At 39.7% G+C, this 21,110-nt stretch overlaps 1 protein-coding gene across 4 annotated transcripts in view; it reads left to right on the forward strand.

Annotated features, from left to right (window-relative positions):
• The window catches only part of LOC139754749 (uncharacterized), a 159,885-nt gene that overhangs the window by 124,215 nt on the left and 14,560 nt on the right, over positions 1-21,110 (forward strand). For 3 of the 4 annotated variants that reach the window (XM_071672507.1, XM_071672504.1, XM_071672505.1), the window contains 3 exons: positions 11,184-12,244; positions 18,117-18,251; positions 18,516-18,700. In XM_071672507.1, the coding sequence (XP_071528608.1) occupies positions 11,188-12,244; positions 18,117-18,251; positions 18,516-18,700 (1,377 nt within the window). In that variant the 5' untranslated portion in view covers positions 11,184-11,187. Of the gene's footprint in view, positions 1-6,387; positions 6,410-11,183; positions 12,245-18,116; positions 18,252-18,515; positions 18,701-21,110 lie in introns of those variants that run through there. The other variant, XM_071672506.1, reaches the window with a different exon arrangement.

Raw genomic sequence — 21,110 nt, forward strand, 5'->3', positions numbered from 1 at the left:
TGTTTCGGGTGTAGGCCGACTGCCACGGAGACCGGGGTTCGACCCCTGGACTGGCCCATGCTAATTCGTGGTCGGTAACAGCAGCGTATGCATCACAGGGGAGAAGGGGTTGAGGTAAGGGGTTATAGAGGAAGCATTGCCTTTGGTTGGGTGTGGGGAGACTGTTGGAAACTGTGGGGTGAGGAGAGTTTTTTTTCTTTAGAGAGGCACCTGTTGTGGGGGAGAAAAGGTGCAGTAGAGTGGCGGTCGTGAACAGATGTGAGGCGAGGTAGGGCGTGTGGTGGTGTGGGAGGAGAGGGAAGTGTGGGGTGTATGTGTGAGAGGCAGATGTGAGGCGAGGTAGGGGGGTGTGGTGTGGGAGGAGGAGAGGCAGGTGTGGGGTGTATGTGTGAGAGGCAGATGTGAGGCGAGGTAGGGGGGTGTGGTGTGGGAGGAGGAGAGGCAGGTGTGGGGTGTATGTGTGAGAGGCAGATGTGAGGCGAGGTAGGGGGTGTGGTGTGGGAGGAGGAGAGGCAGGTGTGGGGTGTATGTGTGAGAGGCAGATGTGAGCGGCGTTTTCAACGTCACAGACCCAGTCATGCACGACCAACGGATTCTAACTGACGCTCCTCGCTCGCCGCCCGCCCGCCAGCACCAACCTTTATTTTTCTCTTTGTTTTTTTCCCCGTAAGTCCTTGAGCGCGGGAACTGCCCTGCCTTCATGTATCGTAAAGTTCTATCTTGTTCATGATGCCCTCGAACTTTGCCGGTGCAAAAGTCAGTGTATAAATTCAACAGTGTCTCTCGCTTGAAGTGGAATTCAGTTGCATGATATGTGGTGGTGTTTTTTTTCTTCGGTAAATGCTGCCGATTTTCCGTTGTTTGCGTGTTTTAAACTACATTTTAAGAAGGACGGCAGATAACACGGGGTTCCTCGAAAAAGTTTATGGAATCAGTTTGTTTTCGTCATTACTACACAGGAAAATATGTGTGTTTTGACAGACGAGGAAGGTACGTTGGCCCGCGAGGGAGGAGGAGGGGGATCGTCGGTAGGTGATGGCGGAGGGGAGGTGACGGAAGGGAAGGTGGGTGAGGGACGAAGCAGCAAGGCGGCCGACGTAAGGTGGGTGTGTGTGTGTGTGTGTGTGTGTGGGGTGAGGAGGAGGATCAATAAGCAGCAGGGATTTATGCGGCTCTGTTAGTTTTCGGGTATGACGTAGCGGTAATGACCTTGTGTGTGAGTCACCAGCCTCGACACCGACCGACCGACCTCCCCGGGGTCGCGTCGGTCACCGCCACATCTTCGCCACAACACAGGAGGCGGCGCGACCACATTGATCCCCCCACACACACCCCACCACTCCTCCTCACTCCTCCTCACTCCTCCTCACTCCTCCTCCTCACTCCTCACTCCTCCTCCTCCTCCTCCTCCTCCTCCTCCTCACTCCTCTCCCACACCACTCAAGCGATTCATTGTTTATCGCGAATTCGTTCCCTGGCGTTGGCAGCCTGAGACTTATATCTCCATTAACCAGTGGGTCACTATATATAGATAACTAATGGGTTAGGTGTAGTGATTCTGTAAGAACCGAAATGGGTCTTTTGTGTGTGTGTGTTTGTGTGTGTTGGGGTGAGGGGGTACGAATTTGTTCTGTTGTAGTGTCTGTGATAAATGTAATTAAAGTAATTTTGAATCCGTAGCTCTTTTACTCCCTCCCCTCACACCTCACTCCTGTACGTCTCAAGAACAGATATCATTACTGTCGTAATTTTCCGTACGATGGTAGTTAAAAATCGTCAGTGAATTAGTAGAGATTTGTTATTTTAAGTTGATTATATTCGTAAGAGCTTATACTCTTTCATTAGTGATATATATATATATATATATATATATATATATATATTATATATATATATATATATATAAATATATATATATCCCTGGGGATAGGGGAGAAAGAATACTTCCCACGTATTCCCTGCGTGTCGTAGAAGGCGACTAAAAGGGAAGGGAGCGGGGGGCTGGAAATCCTCCCTCTCGTTTTTTTTTTTTTTTTTTTTTTCCCAAAAGAAGGAACAGAGAATTCGGCCAGGTGAGGGTATTCCCTCAAAGGCCAGTCCTCTGTTCTTAACGCTACCTCGCTAATGCGGGAAATGGCGAATAGTTTGAAAGAAGAAGAAAGAAGATATATATATAAAATATAATATATATATATATATATATATATATATATATATATATATATATATATATATATATATATTCCTATGAGTCCACGGGGAAAATGAAACACGATAAGTTCCCAAGTGCACTTTCGTGTAATAATCACATCATCAGGGGAGACACAAGAGAGAGAAATATAACAGTCAGTTGATATACAGGACCAACGCCTTGTGGTAGGGAAGAAGGAAGAAAGTCTACGGACTTGAATATCAATAGTATGAGATATCCTGCTTCTAGTGGTTGTGTGTATACATAAAGCTCAGTGAAGAAGGGAAAGATAAGGGAAGTGGTTGTTAAAGAAGTTGTTATTCTCGAAGATGGAAAGATAAAGGATGTTTTAGAAACTTCTTCTAATTGGGAAAGATAAGAGGGAGTTGTTGAAAGAGAATTCTTCCAAGAGGGAATGGTGAAGGTATAAGAGTTTATTTGCTTATTAGTTTCAGTCACCTTCAGTTCTGCTATGGAAAGAGAAGGGATGATAAAGGTTATAGCCTAGTGGTTTCAGTCACTTTCAGTTCATGAATGATAAAGGTTATAACTTGGTTATTTCAGTCACCTTCAGTTCTAAGATGGAATTATAAGGGTTATAGCTTAGTTATTTCAGTCACCTTCAGTTCGAAGACGAAATGATAAAGGTTAGAGCTTAAGTGGGTTTCAGTCTGCTTCAATTTGGTCCACCTTTCAGAATGAACGACAGCACATCTGTTTTATAGTTTTTATCTCGTGTTAAAAATTGTATCAGACCTCCTCGTACCCTAAATTAAAATTTAACTTCATGGCCCAATTTTCAAATACGACAACAAAACTATATATAAAAAAAACCATGTTGTACATCGCGCATGACCTACCGGGGAAATTGCATCAGCGGACTGTATCATTATAACTTTATTATTGAGTTAGATAAATGATAAAGGAATCAGACATATTTGTTAGTCTCGTACTCTCTGCTCCGACGATATTTGATGATGATATTAACGCACTTGTAGTTTATAGCATTTTTTATGCATGATTTGAAAGCCGTTGTTAGTATATATATATATATATATATATATATATATATATATATATATATATATATATGTGTGTGTGTGTGTGTGTGTGTTTATACGTATTCGCTACTTTCCGCGTCAGCGAGGTAGCGTTAAGAACAGAGGACTAAGTCTTAGAGGGAATATCCTCACTTGGCCCCCTTCTCTGTTCCTTCTTTTGGAAAATTAAAAACGAGAGGGGAGGATTTCCACCCCCTCAGCTCCTCCCTTTTAGTCGCCTTTTACGACACGCAGGGAATACGTGGGAAGTATTCTTTCTCCCCCATCCCCAGGGATATATATATATATATATTATATATATATATATATATATATATATATAATATATATATATATATATATATATACCCCAACAGCCAAGACTCCAACTCGCCTTCTTGACCAGTATCCCAAAAATATAGAAAAGTGCTGATAATTCATGCCATCCAAACCAATATATTTTGGGTACTTTTTTAAAATTACTTTTCCCTCCTGTGCGTCCGTTCACAATATAGTGTCAGCAGAAATTGCTTCAAGAAGCCAAATTATCCGTTTTGAATCAAATCTGTCGTGAGTGGTGTACTTCGAAGGGCGCCATCAAATGGTTTTTAGGGTCGAGAGAATATGCTGGATTGGGAATCAATTTTGATAATGATTGCGTTCATGTATGCGCGGTGATTCAGCCGGGTTGGATTTTCGTCTTGACCATGAGTCTATGTAACAGTAGGACGAGAAAGGTCTCTATTGTTTTTGAGGTTAAAAAGTTCAAAGGTGAAGTTCGCTGTCACATTTCTTTTCCACGTAATATCTATAGTTGAGTGGATTTGATTAAGACTTAGTGTGTGTGTGTGTGTGTTCCTTTGGGGGTTAAAAAGGGTCAATTTTGAATCTTAGGTCATAGGTCAAGGTCAATGATGCATTTGAAATCTATTGCGTGCATATTGATTTGTATTTTATGGAGTACTTTCATTAAGACTTCTTACCCATGCTCCCCTGAAGTTAGGTGTGCATTAGGGCCAAAGGGCAAAGGTCAAGGTCATTGTCATACTTGAAAACACAAGGTCAATATTGCAAAGGTCAAGGTCATTGTCATACTTGAATACACAAGGTCAATATTACAAAGGTCAAGGTCACTGTCATACTTGAATACACAAGGTCAATATTGCCAAGGTCAAGGTCATTGTCATACTTGAATACACAAGGTCAATATTGCAAAGGTCAAGGTCACTGTCATACTTGAATACACAAGGTCAATATTGCAAAGGTCAAGGTCATTGTCATACTTGAATACACATAAGGGAAAAAAAAGATTATAATATAGTGTTTCAGGAACGTGCGTGCCAGATGAACGATAACAGTATAGATCGTCATCCGCTATCCCCCTCACCCTCACGCCCCCACCCACCTCTTCCACCCACATCTGCCACACCATTACCCTCGTGTCTACCACCACACCTTCCACCACGTCAGCAACCCTCCCTCTCCAAAGCCACGTCTGCCACCTCCACCACCACCTTTCCCGCCATTTCTTCCACCTCCTCTGCCACTCCACCCATCACCACTTCCTCCCCCCCAAGTCTGTGTCACCATTTCGGACACCATCTGTTCCCCGCGCTCTCTCCCATCACCTCTACAGTCATCCACCTTAAACATCCTCCTCCCATTCCACCCTCACCACCATTTATCCCAGCTGTCCAGGAGGCTGGAAGGGCGAGAAAGGGAATTAATTAGGGACCTCCCGTAAAAGGGCTGATTTAACGTACCCTGAAACCATCCACTCTTTTTTTTTTTTCCCGTTCGTCTATCCGTCCCCAATTTAGCTTCCACGTGAAACCTCCAAAAACCCTGATGTCCCGATTTGGTTATAATTTGTCATGAAGGTATTTTGAGGGAAGACAAAGAGACCTGGCCGAGTTCGAGTCAAAAAGGTCAGAGGTCGCGCTCCACCGCAGCGTTTTAAATCTATTTAGGAGTTGATTTACTTGTGTCCTTGCAAGATAATTCAAGTCCAGTGAGGTGGGTGTGTCACTTAATCTTAGCGATAGGGTTTTTGCACTGGACGGCAAGGAGTCCTGTCGACTCTTGAGACCCAGAGGTGCTGAAGTCAAGGTCACACACACACACACACACACACACACACACACACACACACACACACACACACACACACACACACACAGAGCAGTGAAGGGAAGAAACGAGTGTAATAGGAGTGGGAGGGGCGAGGGAAGGGGGTAAGTCAAGGAAAGGGGGGAGAGAGGGGTTGTGATGGCTGTCCGTCACTGAAGAAAATTTCATCTGGTAATATGAGTCTGATGGAGCGCCTTAGGCAGATATATTTGACCCGGGTTCTCCATTAATAATGGGGGGGGGGACACACTGTCTTTCAGATAGGCACACGCACTAGATAGATGGATGAATTACCTTCGCTTGCCGGTCCTTTTACGAAAGTCGGTCGGTAAATGGCGGTGCGAGGCGGGAGTGAGGGAATAATCTCTCTCTCTCTCTCTCTCTTGCTCACTATCCCGTCGACTGGATGGTCTGTAGATCGGTAACCCCTAATGGCGGTATGTGTAAGTTCTCTCTATTTGTGGAGAATGGATGATCATGTTTTGCTTCAAGCTGCTGGGGTTGTGGAGCCGATGGTAGAATGACGGGATACACAGAGCTGGTGTTGTGATGACAGAGAGAATGATGAACTCGTGCATCATGGCTCGGTTTAGATAGAGGTCGCCTCTCCCAAAAATGTATATTTTATTATTTTGCTTTGTCGCTGTCTCCCGCGTTTGCGAGGTAGCGCAAGGAAACAGACGAAAGAAATGGCCCAACCCACCCCCATACACATGTATATACATACGCGTCCACACACGCAAACATACATAACTATACATCTCAATGTACACATATATATACATACACAGACACATACATATATACCCATGCACACAATTCACACTGTCTGCCTTTATTCATTCCCATCGCCACCTCGCCACACATGGAATACCATCCCCCTCCCCCCTCAATGTATATATATATAGGAATTTATATGTGATCGTTGCTGTTAGAATATTGTGGGAGGGTCTCCCAAAAAATTCTGATTTGGCCTGAACCATCAAATGTGTATTTTACACACACTCTTACCTTGCAGCAGAAGCCGGCCAGACACAGAAATGGATCGGTAAGTATAATATAAGATTTGATGATTCAGCCATGTGCAGAATTTTTGCTGAACCTCCGAGAATGGAGATGTTTTCGAGCCAGGAACCTAAGCTTCGTGCATGTTACGTGTTTGGTCGGGAAATCTGACTCAAGTCTGGAATGAAAGACATGACACAAAATTTATGTAAACAAGGGAATAACGCAACTAAATTTAGACACAAAAGAATAGAACGAATGTGCATATATATGTGAGAGCATATAGAAATCTGAGTCAAGAATGAAAGACACGTAAAATTAGATTTTATGTAAACGAGAATAATGAAATTGAATTTAGACAAAAGAAGAATAGAACGAATGTGCATATATATATATATATATATATATATATATATATATATATATATATATATTATATATATATATATATATCTTCGTCTTTTAACCTTTGGTGATTATAATTTGCCATCGTACCCGGGACCTGAAGTTGTTGCTACTGACCCCCACCTCAATTATGGTTGACGTGATGGATGCGTGTGTGTGTGTTGGCTTAGAATTTTCTCTACAAATTAAGACTTTAGTATACCATATTTTAGTTGCTCGCTTGTATGATGGATGATACCAAGGTGTGGCATATGTCTGATATGTGATATGTGATTTGTTCTTTATGCTTTGACGGAGTGGGGAAAAGAGGGTTTAAACCACTCGCCCCTGTCCCCTACCTTAATGGACACTGTACCATGTCTAATAAACTGTGTGTGTGTGTGTGTGTGTGTGTGTGTGTTTACACACACACACACACCGGACCAGAAATACGAGAAATTTTAGTCTAGTGTCTCGGGAACAGCTGTCTGCTGTCTGGATACCAGAAACTTCTGGTTCCACAAGCAGACGTGATCTGTCATGTAGACTCCCTGTGTGACTGCTGTTGTGTGTAGTGCTATGGCCGAACTTGTCGTGACTACCCCACACGCGCCATTGACACTGTGGTCGCATATGTTAAAAAAGGCTTTGGCGGCTTCTATTTCATCCCAGCTGTTAATTCCCCAGTGGCTGTACAGCTTCATCATAGTGACGTGGTGTGCTGTGAGGCTTTATATACCATCCTGCTCGAGAACGGACCTGTATGGGTTCGAATCTTAGGTTGTGGCGTGCGGCCGAAACCCGACCTAGGTGTTTATCTTTCCCTTCCGGAGTTGGTCGATGAATAGGTACGGGAGCTTAGGCTAGTGTGTGTGTGTGTGTGTGTGTGTGTGTGTGCACACACAGAAGTAAAGACATGGTTCATATATACAAGGTTAAAAGACGGGGCAACACGAGTGTAAAACTCTCAGTAACACACACATACACACACACACTCACACACCACACACACCACTCACTCACTCATACACACACACACACACTCACAGACACTCATACACACACTCACTCACTCACCTCACTCACTCACTCACAGAGACGATGCTCTAAATATGCCCACCTTGGAAAACAGAAGAGTAAAGGTGACCTGATTACCTTTAAAAAAAATGATAACTGAAGACAGTGAACATTTCTTTTAGACATGTAAGTTTAGAAGAACCAGAGAACAGAACATGAAATAAAGCAAGGAACTTGTAAATAGATACATGAAGTGCTTTAATAGCATAAGAATGTTGGATCTACTGCTTAAAATGAAGGCATGGTTAACGCAGACAAGCATACAGGAATTAGAAGAATATTGATGGAGGATGTTCAAGGGACGGGTCCCACACGAGTACTGCACAGAACAGCTTAGTACAAATATCTTAACTACAATTAGGTAATTGAACACAATGAAGAAGCCACGTTGTCCTATGTGGTGTGAATTGTTTGATTCTTTGAAGTGACTCATCTTACAACTTGATACCCAAAAAGAATTAAAATGTATGTGTGATGTCACTGCTATTTGTTGGCAGTGTATGACAGTAAGTGTTCTGTTGTATTAATTTAGTGCTACAAACCTCTTTTCATTTCGCTAAATCCTTTCACCTGTTCACCCTCAGAAAAAGCAAAATTTTTATGGATACATTATCTACATTATTTCTGAGAAAAATACGTCAGTGAGAAAATGCATGTTTTGCTCAATAAACTTTATTAGACAGAACATGTAAGAGATACTATTCTCAATGGAATTTTTTTTTTTTTTAGCAAGAATGTATTTACAGTGTAGTGGCTCTGTGCTAGATCGTTCTGAAACAGATGTCTTGTGGGGAGTATTTAACTTTGTTCTATATACTTACAGTATGTAGGCTTAGGGGATATGGGGACAGTCATTTGTGGCAGATTTTTATTGTACTAAGGCAGAATGTCTACATTCATACCTGCAATATGATTTGTGTTTTGGGTCGTCTGGGTATCTTTATAATGGGGAAGTAAACAAAAGTAGAAGGGAAAAAATTTCTTTTTAGTTAACTGTTGTAAGATTTATCTGTTGTGTAAGTCAAGGCTTGGTGTTGAAGGGGAGGGAGAGACAGAGAATTTTTGCCTATGTAGGTGGTGGGAATGGAATGAAAATATCCAACCTCCTGCACAACTTGTCCATTTCTGTACATGGGGCATTTCTAGTGTTGTCTTGTGGGGAGACACTGTCCATATTGTATGATGGTGGTGACAGTCACTAGTGTCGTAGTATGGGTAGTGGAGAGAGAGACTCCATACTGTATAGGTATGGTGACTGTATTGTTGTATTATAATGAGTGGAGAGAGAAAAGTCAGTGGTGTTGTATTATGGGGAGTGGGGAGAGACTGTTCATATTGTATGAGGGTGGTGACAGTCACTAGTGTTGTAGTATGGGTAGTGGAGAGAGAGACTCCATATTGTATAGGTATGGTGACTGTAATGTTGTATTATGATGAGTGGAGAGAGAAACTGTCCATGTTACATGAGGGTGGTGACAGTCAGTAGTGCTGTGTTATGGTGAGTGGGGTGAGAATGTCTTGCTCAAAGTGATGCCAGTAATTAGTAATTATCTGATGGTTAGAGAGTCTTCTACTTGCCTTTCTCGTGTGTGAGTTGACATTGTGTCGCATACATGGGTTGCAGCCATTAGAAACACTCCGGACCATATAATGCTAAGAAAAAAAATATGCCCGAGACAAGTACCCCCCCCCCCACTGTACCAGGCCAACTGGGGTGTTTTATCTATGTTGGCCACGGCTCCCCTATAGCACCAGTGGAACAACATGACAACTTGGTCACAGACCAGGCTATGGTTGCACAGGACCTAGGAAGCCATCATAATTATGTATGTCAGGTATCTTACCTTTGGTATTTATCATGATGGCTTAAGTAAGGTAAAGTTCTTGACAAAGGTGTGGAGGTAGAAGACTTGTGAAACATTGTTTTGTATATGTAAAGTATGACATAGTCACAGACTTGATTTGTGGTGGGTAGAAGACCTCTGAAATCATCATGATATATATAAAAGTTAAGATTCTCAGACCCAGTTATGGGAGTAGAAGATCTCTGACACTATTGCAAAGTATACGCAAAGTAAGGTAGGTCCTAGACCCAACCTTTGATAACCTTCATAACCATTGCAAGGTTTAGCAGTGATTGAAAGGTATTAATGATGAGATTATTTTAAGACAAGAAAGTGATGCTTTCTTCATTGTCTAAGGCAGTGACAGTGTGCTTTGGTGCTGTCGTAAGTGTAAATACCATGGCAGTGTGAAAATAGTGTCATTATGTTGTAATGATAGTGAATCACGCATCTCTAGTATTTGATGGAATTCTTCATAATACTGATGAGTTAACACAGTAGCCACCTGACATGGATACTGTGAAATTTTTTAATGTGTGTTCTTGTAAGTTATGGTGATTTATTAAGCACTAAAAGTTGATAGCTATTATGTAAACTTGGGAATGTTAACTCGTTTCCATGCTGGTTCATTTTCTTTTAGTAGCATGTCTTATTTTCAAAAAATTTGGTTGTCTTGGGTAGATCTTGTATATGTTTTCTGTGAGATTTGAAAATGTATTTGCATAAAGGTAAGAGAGATGTGTGGTAATAAGAAAGTGTGGTGAGAGAGCAGAAGAGGATGTGTTGAAATTGTTTGGACATATGGAGAGAATGAGTAAGGAAAAGTTGACAAAGAGGATATATGTGTCAGAGGTGGAGGGAACAAGGAGAAGCAGGAGACCATATTGGAGGTGGAAGGATGGAATGAAAAATATTTTGAGCAATCAGGGTCTGAACATGCAGGAAGGTGAGAGGCGTGTAAGGAATAGGGTGAATTGGAACAATGCAGTATACTGGGGTTGACATGCTGTCACTGGACTGAACCAGGGCATGTGAAACGTCTGGGGTAAACTATGGAGAGGTCTGTGGGGTCTGGATGTGGATTGGGAGTTGTGCTTTATGTGCATTACACATGACAGCCAGAGACTGAGTGTGAATGACTGTGGCCTTTTTTTTCTGTCTTCCTGGCACTACCTCACTGATGCAGGGGATGGCAATGCTGTTTCCTATGGGGCAGGGTGTCACTGGAAATGGATGAAGGTAAGCGAGTATGAATATGTACATGTGTATATGTTTATATGATTGTGTATGTGCATTTATATGTCTATATATGTGTATTTGATATGTATATATATATGTACGTGTATGAGCGTGTATGTATACATGTGTGTATATGAGTGGATGGGTCTTTCTTCATCTGTTTGCTGGCGCTTCTTTGCTGTTGCGGGAAATGGCAATCAAGTATGATAGAATAAATATAACAAAATCCTTTACATGACATACTTAGTGATGGATTGCATCTGTGTTTTGCAGAGAGATGCGGGGTGTCCAGCCAGCCATCGTGTATGGGAGGACGTGTGAGGAACTGCCATCCCGACCCCTACGCCCACCACATTTGCACATTGTGGCCGCCTTTACTGGGCCTGGAGGTGGCCTCACTTCTGTCAACCGTGGAGGCCACCCACCATTGCAGCGAGATGAACCAGATCTGGACTACATAGATGCTGATGATGCAACGTCTGATGCTCAACCTAATGCCTACGTCACTTCTCAGAAACCTCCCCCACGTAAGACGCCATATGCAGATATTGCTGCATACTTCCGCAAAAGAGATACTAAGTCACCTCCCAATAAAAAGGCCTGTGATGGTGTTAGTGGGGGACACAGTGTTGATTCCCTAGACTGTGAGGCACCATCATGGAGAGGCGAGGCCCCCTCCCCTTTGTCCCCAAACCCTGGTCGGGCCCCTCCAGCTGCCTTCCTCCAGTTTGGTGATGGGCCCCTCAACTATGGCCTCACTCTCCCCCCAGATAGTGGTGGTGGTTCAAATGATGGTTGTGCTAATGGGAATAGTGGTGTTGGTGCTAGTAGAAATAGTTGTAGTGATTACGAGAGAAATAATAGTGATGTAAATAATATTGAAAGTAATGGAGGAACAATGCAGGAAGGCAGTTATGATGCAGGTGGCTGGTCTAGTACTGGCAGTGCAGGCAAGAGCATAAATATAGACAACCTAGGCATGGTAGAGGCCGTGCTGGTTAGTTGCAGAGATGAAGGTGGAGGAACAGTTAACAAGTTAATGATGCAGCCCACCATGTGCCCTACTCTGGATGATAACCTGAATCCTCTCATTATGGTTGAAACTCCCGCTCAGGTTATGGATGCCACTTTAGATAATCAAACTTATGATTCTAACACCCATAGTGACCCCACCCAGACTGACAATGCAGACTGTGCATGTGAGAATGGAAACAACAATCTAGAGAACAGCCCTCCCGATGACAGCACCCCTTTAGAAGCCAGCGAAGGTAGTCTGGCCAGCCAACGGGCCAAGTTCCTGACTCTGGATTTGGTGGAGGCCGGGGCAATGGCAGGTCAGTCTGCCTGGCTCCACCTAACAACTGACAACCATCTAATCTGCACTTGTGTCTTGGACGCATGCCTGTAAAGCACTGCTGTTATTCAGACAACTTGTCATGACACTGACGATTAGAATTAGCCACATGAACGCAAGAGCATGACTTTACCATGTGTCAGAGCCACCTGCAGACGGTGCCCTCATTAACCCTGCATGTAACACCCTGTGTACTATTGTGCTAGTGTTAGAAGTAGTGGTGATTTTAAAGCTAGGCTCAACAGCAACACGAACTTCTTCTAGTACATAAATATATTAAAGATTTCCATTAGGGTTAATATAACAATTATTTCATGATCAGTTATGAGGAAGCATGTGCAGATGAAAGATAAAGGCAGTTAGCACACTTAATTTTCTCACATTTCTTCTTATATGCCATTACTTAAATGAAGTCTTTTATTTTCTGTATATTCCCAAAGATAACTTTTTCACCATAATATCTGTCCCGAGATCATACTTTTATGAGATTCTTGTTAGATTACCTTCATATCATGATTCTTTTTCTATACTAAACAACTGTAATCTGTAATTCAATATTCTGCCTTATTTATACATGTTCTTGGCTATGCATATGATTAAGACTAACATCTTAACAGGTATACTTCAAAAAATTTGTCTCCTTACTAAAGGAACAGGTTGGATAGTCTTTGCTTAATAGCTCAGGATAGCCTCAGCTATGGTAGACTTCAGCCAGTTTCATTACATGGTCATTTATTCTTATATAAGCCCCCAAACTTGATACCCCCTATGCATTTTTTTCACCTAACTCACCTCTTGTTACATATTACCATGTGTAATGGTATCAACTCGTACATTACTTTTTAAGTAAACACCTCTTGAGTGCTTCTCAATAAATTTTCAGCTTATATTAATATGCATATATACCCAGCTTAAATCTATCTTCCGTACAGCACCTTTTACCTCTTATGTTAAGATAACTCATTTGTATTATAGTGTGAAGGAATTTCAGAGTTTGCATGCTAACTTGTAAAATGATTTTAATGGCTAGGTTGTGTTAGAGTGAAAGGCCTTTTTGAGTAAGTTGCCCTTTAAAACTAGAATTTCAGTAGGTCATACATACCCAAATCATCGATTAGATTATCAGAAATAATTTACAGCTTAGTTGTTAAGTTAGGTTTATGTGCCACTTGTGCTCTGATAGTGATGAGCTAAAGTACTTACAGACCTTAGTTTTGCTTTGTATATTTCCAAACTGTACTGCTTTGGAAATATTGCCTATCATTAAGCATCATATTTTAAGACAGTAGAAAAGTTTTTGATATGTAGAAAGAGAAAACCTCCTTGGAATTTAGACCCAGACCTTTTCCTGTGGATGTGTGATAGCCATATCTTAAGTCATAGGTATTCAACCTTTAGGATGCTCTGGGTGGCCATTTTATCCTTATCCATAAAGACAGAACATTCTATCTTTGGCACTAAGGTGATGGAATGCACATTGGCACATTGCCTGTTTACTCTGGCACATTACACCTAGCAAGAACACTATTTCCTAAAGCATCAGTCACAATGCCCTTTACTTGTAATGCATTGTGGGTCATTGGGGTAGGAAGAAGGAAACTAACTTTAAGTGGGGTTGTTCAAACAGTCTTGGAAAATATTCCCTCATGATGGAGATTTTTCATGCCTGGTGGAATTATTTTATGCAAAGTTATAATGCATATGATAAAGGAGATTTTTCATGCCTGGTGGAATTATTTTATGCAAAGTTATGAAGCATAAATTGGCAAAAGATAGTCGAGAGAAAGTATGTCATCCACACACTTTCAAGACAAATGAATGGAATATTGTCATTAAATTCTTGGGAGAGGAGACATATTATATTTACATCAGAGTGAAGATAGTTCTTCCAAACCAAATGTTATTGTGCTTATACAAAAAAAGGCAATGTATAGGTGAAAACATCAATCATTTAGAATTACTCTCTCTGTTATTAAAAGCTTTCTTCCCCTTAGGACTGTGCTTGTTCATTTGTTTTTTCATATCTATATGTAACTTTGACAGTAGCAGACATGGCTACATATCATCCTTTCATGATACTGGTGTGGGCATGGTAATTTCAGCTGAAGACTTTGAAAACCTGCAGAGATATCATCCAAGTCCTTGATTGAGCCACCAAAAGCAACATTATGTATACTACCTTTTTCAGCCATCCTTTGAACCTAGTTTGGATAATTTTGAAGGCCAGTTCAGAAAGGCCATCTTCACAACATACTCATCTTTATTAGAATACATCTTCATTTCACCCTCATCATTACATTCTTATCTTCACTAAACTGGGGTCAATCTGTGTTCATTATAGTTTTCTTCATTACACCTTCATCTTCACTGCTAGTTTCAAGGCCAGCCAATGGTCAGCTTAGTTAATTTATCTATCCTGCAAGGCAACCTCATCTTCATTTTCCTTTATCTTCATTAAGCTTGGTGTAGTTTGCTATGCTTTGCTCCACTAAATTCTCTTCTTCACAATGCCATTATTATCTTCACTAAGCTAGGTTCTGCATACTATTTTCAACATCATCATCTTCACAAGAACTTTATCTTCATTGATCTAGGTTCACTATGCTCTTCTTCACTACACTTTCATCTTCACTTACTGTCATCTTAAGTACCAGCCTCGAACTTGTCCACATACACACACATCCAACAAGTAGTGGTTCGCGTTACTGACCATTATGCATGTGCCCCCTAGGATCAGATCTGCATTAGTTTGAATCTTGGTCATGGCAGCTGGTCCACATTCCACCCATCTGTTCATTCTCCCTTAGGAGCTGGCATAGGCTAGGGTGTGTGTGTGTGTGTGTGTAAAAGGAGTAAAAGACATGGTACTTATAAATAAGGTTGAGAGCTGGGACAATATGAGTGTAAAAAAACAATCACCCAGTAGCACATAAATAGTGATCATAAATGTTTGTCACAAACACCAGACACACACATATAGCACCATTATTGATATATGGATTAGGGTAGACTATTCAAATTTGTCCTGGGAGGAATGATTTAGTTGAGTCGCATACAGAATACAAGATAACACAAAGGAGGTACATAACAAATATCTAGGCACAATGTCAGAAGACCTCAGCTTTAGAAACAATTGCCAAATGTGTGAAGATTTACAAATTATGTTGGATTTTGAAAACTTTCAGAACCATGGAAACAAAGCCATTGATAAAACTGTTCAAAACATGCTTTTACCTGACTACACTATTGCTTTGTGCAGATATTATCCTGTGAAGTTGGAGAAAATCCAAAGCTAAAGGATTTTCACAATTACTTTATAACCTCTGATGATTCATTAAAACATCTTGATTACTGGGACAGACTAAAAGCAGTAAAGCTTTACTCATTATGATGTCGATTTGAAACATATTTTACTCTTGGAAGACCTGGCTCTAATCTTCATATGAAGATAAGCCCTTGTGGAAATAACAGACTAGGATCAATATGTAAATTAAACCCTTCAAAGAGCAGGGATCCTTTTGGAAAGATTAGAGAAAATAGTAGAATGTCAGGGGTCCACATTTGTAGGTTAGAGCAAAAAATGTGAGGCAAGGTTGATCCTTCTCTCTAGTTTAGGAAATCCGGTAAAGTCTGGAAGTCAGCCATGCATAATTACTAACACAAGATTAATTTGCATATAATTTTGTCTTAGTCTAAACCTATACAGTATTAGAAGATATTATCTAATACCTACTCACTTTACTGTGTCCTTTATAAGGTGCTTTTGCAGTGCTCAAGAAAGCCAGTCGTCCCCATCAGGCAGAATTATAGGTCACAGAATATGCTGATGTTTGTATGTTTGTGTGAGGTGAGTGCAGGACAGTGGACAATTAAGAAAATGTTCTTTGTCTTCAGTATGGGAGTTGCATTTTTGTATGATTTCATTTAGATTATGTGGTAAACTTTATTCAGTATCATCCTGTACATACAAAATGGATGCATTGCCAATGTCTCTAAAGTTAATTACTTTGTAGGCTTTGATGGAGTACTGTGCAGCTTAAAATACACTGTCACCTCTCCTCTGGTGCAAACTTTGGCCTTGCTTTTGTTGGTTTAATGAGGCTGCTCTCAGACCCTTGCTTATCATATGCATTCTAAATAAAGATCTTGTGAGTTCCAATATGTTTTCCCAAGAATGTTAAGGGTCTTTAGTAGGAAGCAAAAGTAAAGTTTTTCAGGTCAGGTCAATAATGATAAGTAGATGGAACAATTATGTGCAAGCCCTATGATGTTGATAGATTAGAGTGGCACAGAGTTGTAAGACAATGGCTAATATCTCTTGCTTAAGAACTGTTTCTGACACATCCTCAGTATTGATGCTGATAATTTGTTCAGTCCAGCAGTTCTCATTACTCTGGATGTGTGATTTGTATGCATATTGCTCTGGTACCTTGTTTCTCTTACATAACTTGCATGCATCTTGCCATTTTCTTACATCCTTGATTCTAGATGGCAGCAAAGTTCACTGTTAAAGATGATTTTCTGCAAATTATTCGTTTTCTACAAATTATTCGTTGTCAGCACATAATTCTAATGGTGAAGTTGTTAAGATATCCAGGGCTGTAAAGGTCAGGAATCTTATCAGTTTCTTGGTTTGAATGTGTTGGATATTTTTTTATGTTTTGTTATCAGTTACATATCTAATGAGCCAGTTGTGAATGGGGCAGTTTTTAGTTACCCTGCAGGAGTGTGCGACTATATTGGATTTTTTCATAAATGCGTTACTGTGACTGCAACATGTTTTGTTTTTGGAGTTCTGCTTGGATAGGAGATTATGTAATTAGTCATATTTTTCATTTCTTAAGTTATTCTTCATGTTCATGTTAATACAACACAGTTATTGATCATAATGATAGTTTTATGCTTATCTTTTATTCATGGAAGTCTTCACACCAGCTGTCATTGTGCATGAGAAAGTCATGTTTCTACTGACTGAGATGACATAGATGTTCCTCATCTATCGCAGGATTGCGCCATTCAGTTATTAGAAAATATTCCTCCTTGATAGGCAGAATATTATGAAAGTTTTCATTATCAACAACCTATGTTTTAAGTTACGAGACTTTCTCTGAAGCCTATTTTTATAGTGATTTTTTCCCTCGTAAGTTAGGAAGTTTGACCCTCATCAAGTTGTTAGAATCTGGTAAACTTATGATTTTATTCCCTTTTATTAATGTGTTGTGAGTTTCTTTAAAGAGGAAGTCTCTGGAATTTTTGTAACGTAATGTAATACAGAATGAATGTTTGTGAGCCAATTATTGTTTTACCTGTTATTACTTAGACCATCATCTCTTTGAGTTATGTTGCTCCTGTTTAATGTCATTCTCATATAAGGCAAACTGTGGGTGTGTCAGTGAACTGCCTCATCCCAAATACCCCTTACTTATGGATTCTTGCCAATGGAAATATCACTATGAATAATGGAAAACTTTTTGACGCAGGAGCAGTTGATTTTTTAGATGTGTTGATAGTCACATTGGATGATGTTTCACCTTCTGTTCCTCTGTGAGTTATCCTGGAAATTGAAGAATGAGGTCATTGAGGGTCTGGTGAGTTTTGAGGGTACATGGGTGGAGAAGGGCTGCTGGTAAGATCGAAGGGACTGGAAGGGCATGGGTGTTATGTATGTGACATTACTTCACCCATATAATGAAATTTTTCCCTATTATTATATTGTAAAACTTCTGAAAATGTTCCACCCAGGCATCTGCAATAATACATTCAAATGTAGTTTTTTGGGTATGTATGTTAACACAGGGAGCAAATCTTTTATTTTGTCAAAGAATTTTTTTCATATCTGTTGTATCAATCAGTTCCCGACCCAGATCTTAAGAGAAGTGAGACAGAGGAAATTGCTGGTCTTGTCAACTGGAATCGACCTCATAGACGAGCATATGGTCTTTCCACAACACTGTATGAACGACATCCTATTACAAGCGAGCGTGCAGGTGAGCTAATCTTCATTGCAGAGTTTACATCTCATTTATGATTTGGTTCCTGATTACTCTGTTGAGGCAGGTAGTATTTGAAATGTGTGTGTGAACAATTATGTAAAGAATAACAAATGATTATTCTCTTTCATTAACAAATTTGATATATATCCCCTCTCAGTTCATCTTAAATGTTGGTGCATTTTTATGCAAATATATGGTTTTCATAGAACTTGTTGAGTTTTAGGTACTGTTAAATGTATTAACATGGTTCATTAACAGGAAATCCTATTGCTGATGCATTTGGAGTGGTAGCCCGTGAAGATAGTGCCATCTTGGCCTTAGCTGATGGTGTCAACTGGGGGGAGAAAGCCAGTATAGCAGCAAGATGTGCTGTTCATGGTTGTTTGCATCACCTCAATACAGCACTCTACTCTCCTGCAGCCTCTCCACCAGAGACCACAACAGTCAGTTTAATGGGCTTTGGTTCTTGCATTCACATGTACATGAAACAGTTAAATGATAAAGTGAAGTGCATTTTGTTATATTGTTACAAGTGACAAAATATTTTCTGAATATATGTACACTCTCTTCTTATTCATATGAGTACCTTAATCTTCCTTCAAAGGAAATATGATGAGTATGACTGCAGAACTGAAGGAAAATGTTGAATGATATAACTCGGTATAAATGTTGCTCCTGGAAATTTCATGATGAACCCATACATAGTAACAAAGGAAAGGTGAGAATGATCTTGCACATGATAAAAGCATTTCAGCATTTCCATTGTATGTGTTTGTTATATCAACCTTCTATCTTTGCTATGTAGTTTTTGTGTCCAATTAACAAGTATGCAAGTATTATACTAGGCATGTATAAAAGAATTACAGTATGACTTTTTAATGGAAATTAATTTCAGTAGGAATTCTTGAATAAATATTTTTTTTTTATTATCCAACATCCAACTTCCTAAAGGACAATCTTGGGGTCAACTTCAAAGATCTCACTCAAATGATATATGAGTCACATTGCACCAGCAGAGACCACCATGAGCAGAATAGGTAAAAGGCTGATTTTGAGAATAAGTAGTTATACACACAGATCACAAGACCTGTATTTCTCTGTTAAGACTTTACAAGTTCTTTTGAGGTAGAAAGGAATGGATGTTGAGAATTGGAAATATTTGTATATGTAAAATAATCTTTTTTGCAATATGTACATACAATAGACGTAGCATTATCCAATAGTTCCATCACAAACTAACCTCTTCAGTTATGTGATAACAATAACAACTTAAAGATTTCCTTAGCAAATTGTATGAATTTTGTTTTCTAGTGTATTACCCGGAAGTATACATATGCTGGTTACTTTTTTTTTTTCTAAGATTCTTGACTTAACCATCATTCTTGAAAGAAAAGGAACAAATTACAGAAAGTGATGCTTAAGATGAAATAGATTTTTAGAAATTTGAAACAATTTTTTTTATACGTTATATAGATGGGAGATTGAACTGCATTTTGTCAAGAATCTATATTCGTCAAGTGTGCTTTGGATACACAAAAGAACACTAATAATGTCTTCTCTGATATATCATCAGAAACTTCAGATTGCACCCGTAAACTGGAAGTTGTGTTAATTTTAGTGAAAGAAAATCTGTACTGTTCTGACCTAACATGATTTTAAGACAATATAGATGTACTTTTTTTTCAGTGTGATAGTGCAACAAACTTAGAAATTTCTGATACTTTTTTATCATATTATTTGGTGGTGACTGACATGACATGGGCAAAACATGCCCTTATCAAAGGCGATATTGGGTGAAAGGAATAAATTGCGAGAAAAAGGAAGTTCATATTAACCAGGGCTCAATAAATGTTTATTGACCTGACTCGTAGAGACAAAAGGGATTTAGGAAGAGGGAAAACTGAATGAAGAAAATTCTACAGCTTATTTGTTTAAGTGGAAAAAGGAGGTATCATAACAGTCAATCCTCAGTGGTAGGTCTCCACATAGGAAGTGTGGAAAGCAGCAGTCAAGCACATCTTTAGGTCCATTCCTTGGAAGCAGAAATATAATGCTATACAGTAGCACACTCTAGTGTACTGTACTGTGCAATTTATCCATATCTACTGTCCCTATTTTTTTTCTAGTCTGTCATGACATTACATTTACAGGTTTCACATCCATACATCAGTGCTGGGACAAGTACTCCTTTTTGCAAGCTTCTTTCACACTCTGTGCTAAATATCTTTTCTTTCATATGAACTTTCAGTGCATTCCCAATATGTCTCCCTTACTTTGATCTTTTCTTCAACTTACTAAACCTTACATCCAAAATATATAACTCATCCACAATTCCCTGATTTTTACCAAGCAATCTGATCTTACAGTTTGACCCTTTTTTTTTTTAAAACTAGTATCATGCTTGTATTGGCATACACTTTCAGTATCATCCTCCTACTTGTGTCATTAAACCAACCCACCTTTCTATCAAACTTTTTTGTTAGATTTAGCTACTAGTATAATATCATCTTTGTACAACAACTGCAGCAGCTTCCATTCTGTATTTTTGTGGTTATTACAATTCACCTAGCCCCATTCTCGTCATATGCAGTGCCCTTTCTGTAAATTATTAAATGACATTGATGATATCACGCAACTTTAGTTTAATCCCATAATGCAGGTCATTCACTCTTACCACCAATATTCTAGCATATACATGATATACACACTTATACAGCATTCATAACTCTTTCATGTATGCAACAGTCAAAAATTTCCAAAATCATTTTCCTCTTCACTTTATAGATTGTTTTCCTATCCATTTAATCTTATGATTTTTCTAAGTCCATGAGTGTTGCATTCGAATTTTTTTCC

The sequence above is a fragment of the Panulirus ornatus genome, chromosome 17, assembly GCF_036320965.1.
Source record: "Panulirus ornatus isolate Po-2019 chromosome 17, ASM3632096v1, whole genome shotgun sequence".
In the NCBI taxonomy this organism is placed as follows: domain Eukaryota; kingdom Metazoa; phylum Arthropoda; class Malacostraca; order Decapoda; family Palinuridae; genus Panulirus; species Panulirus ornatus.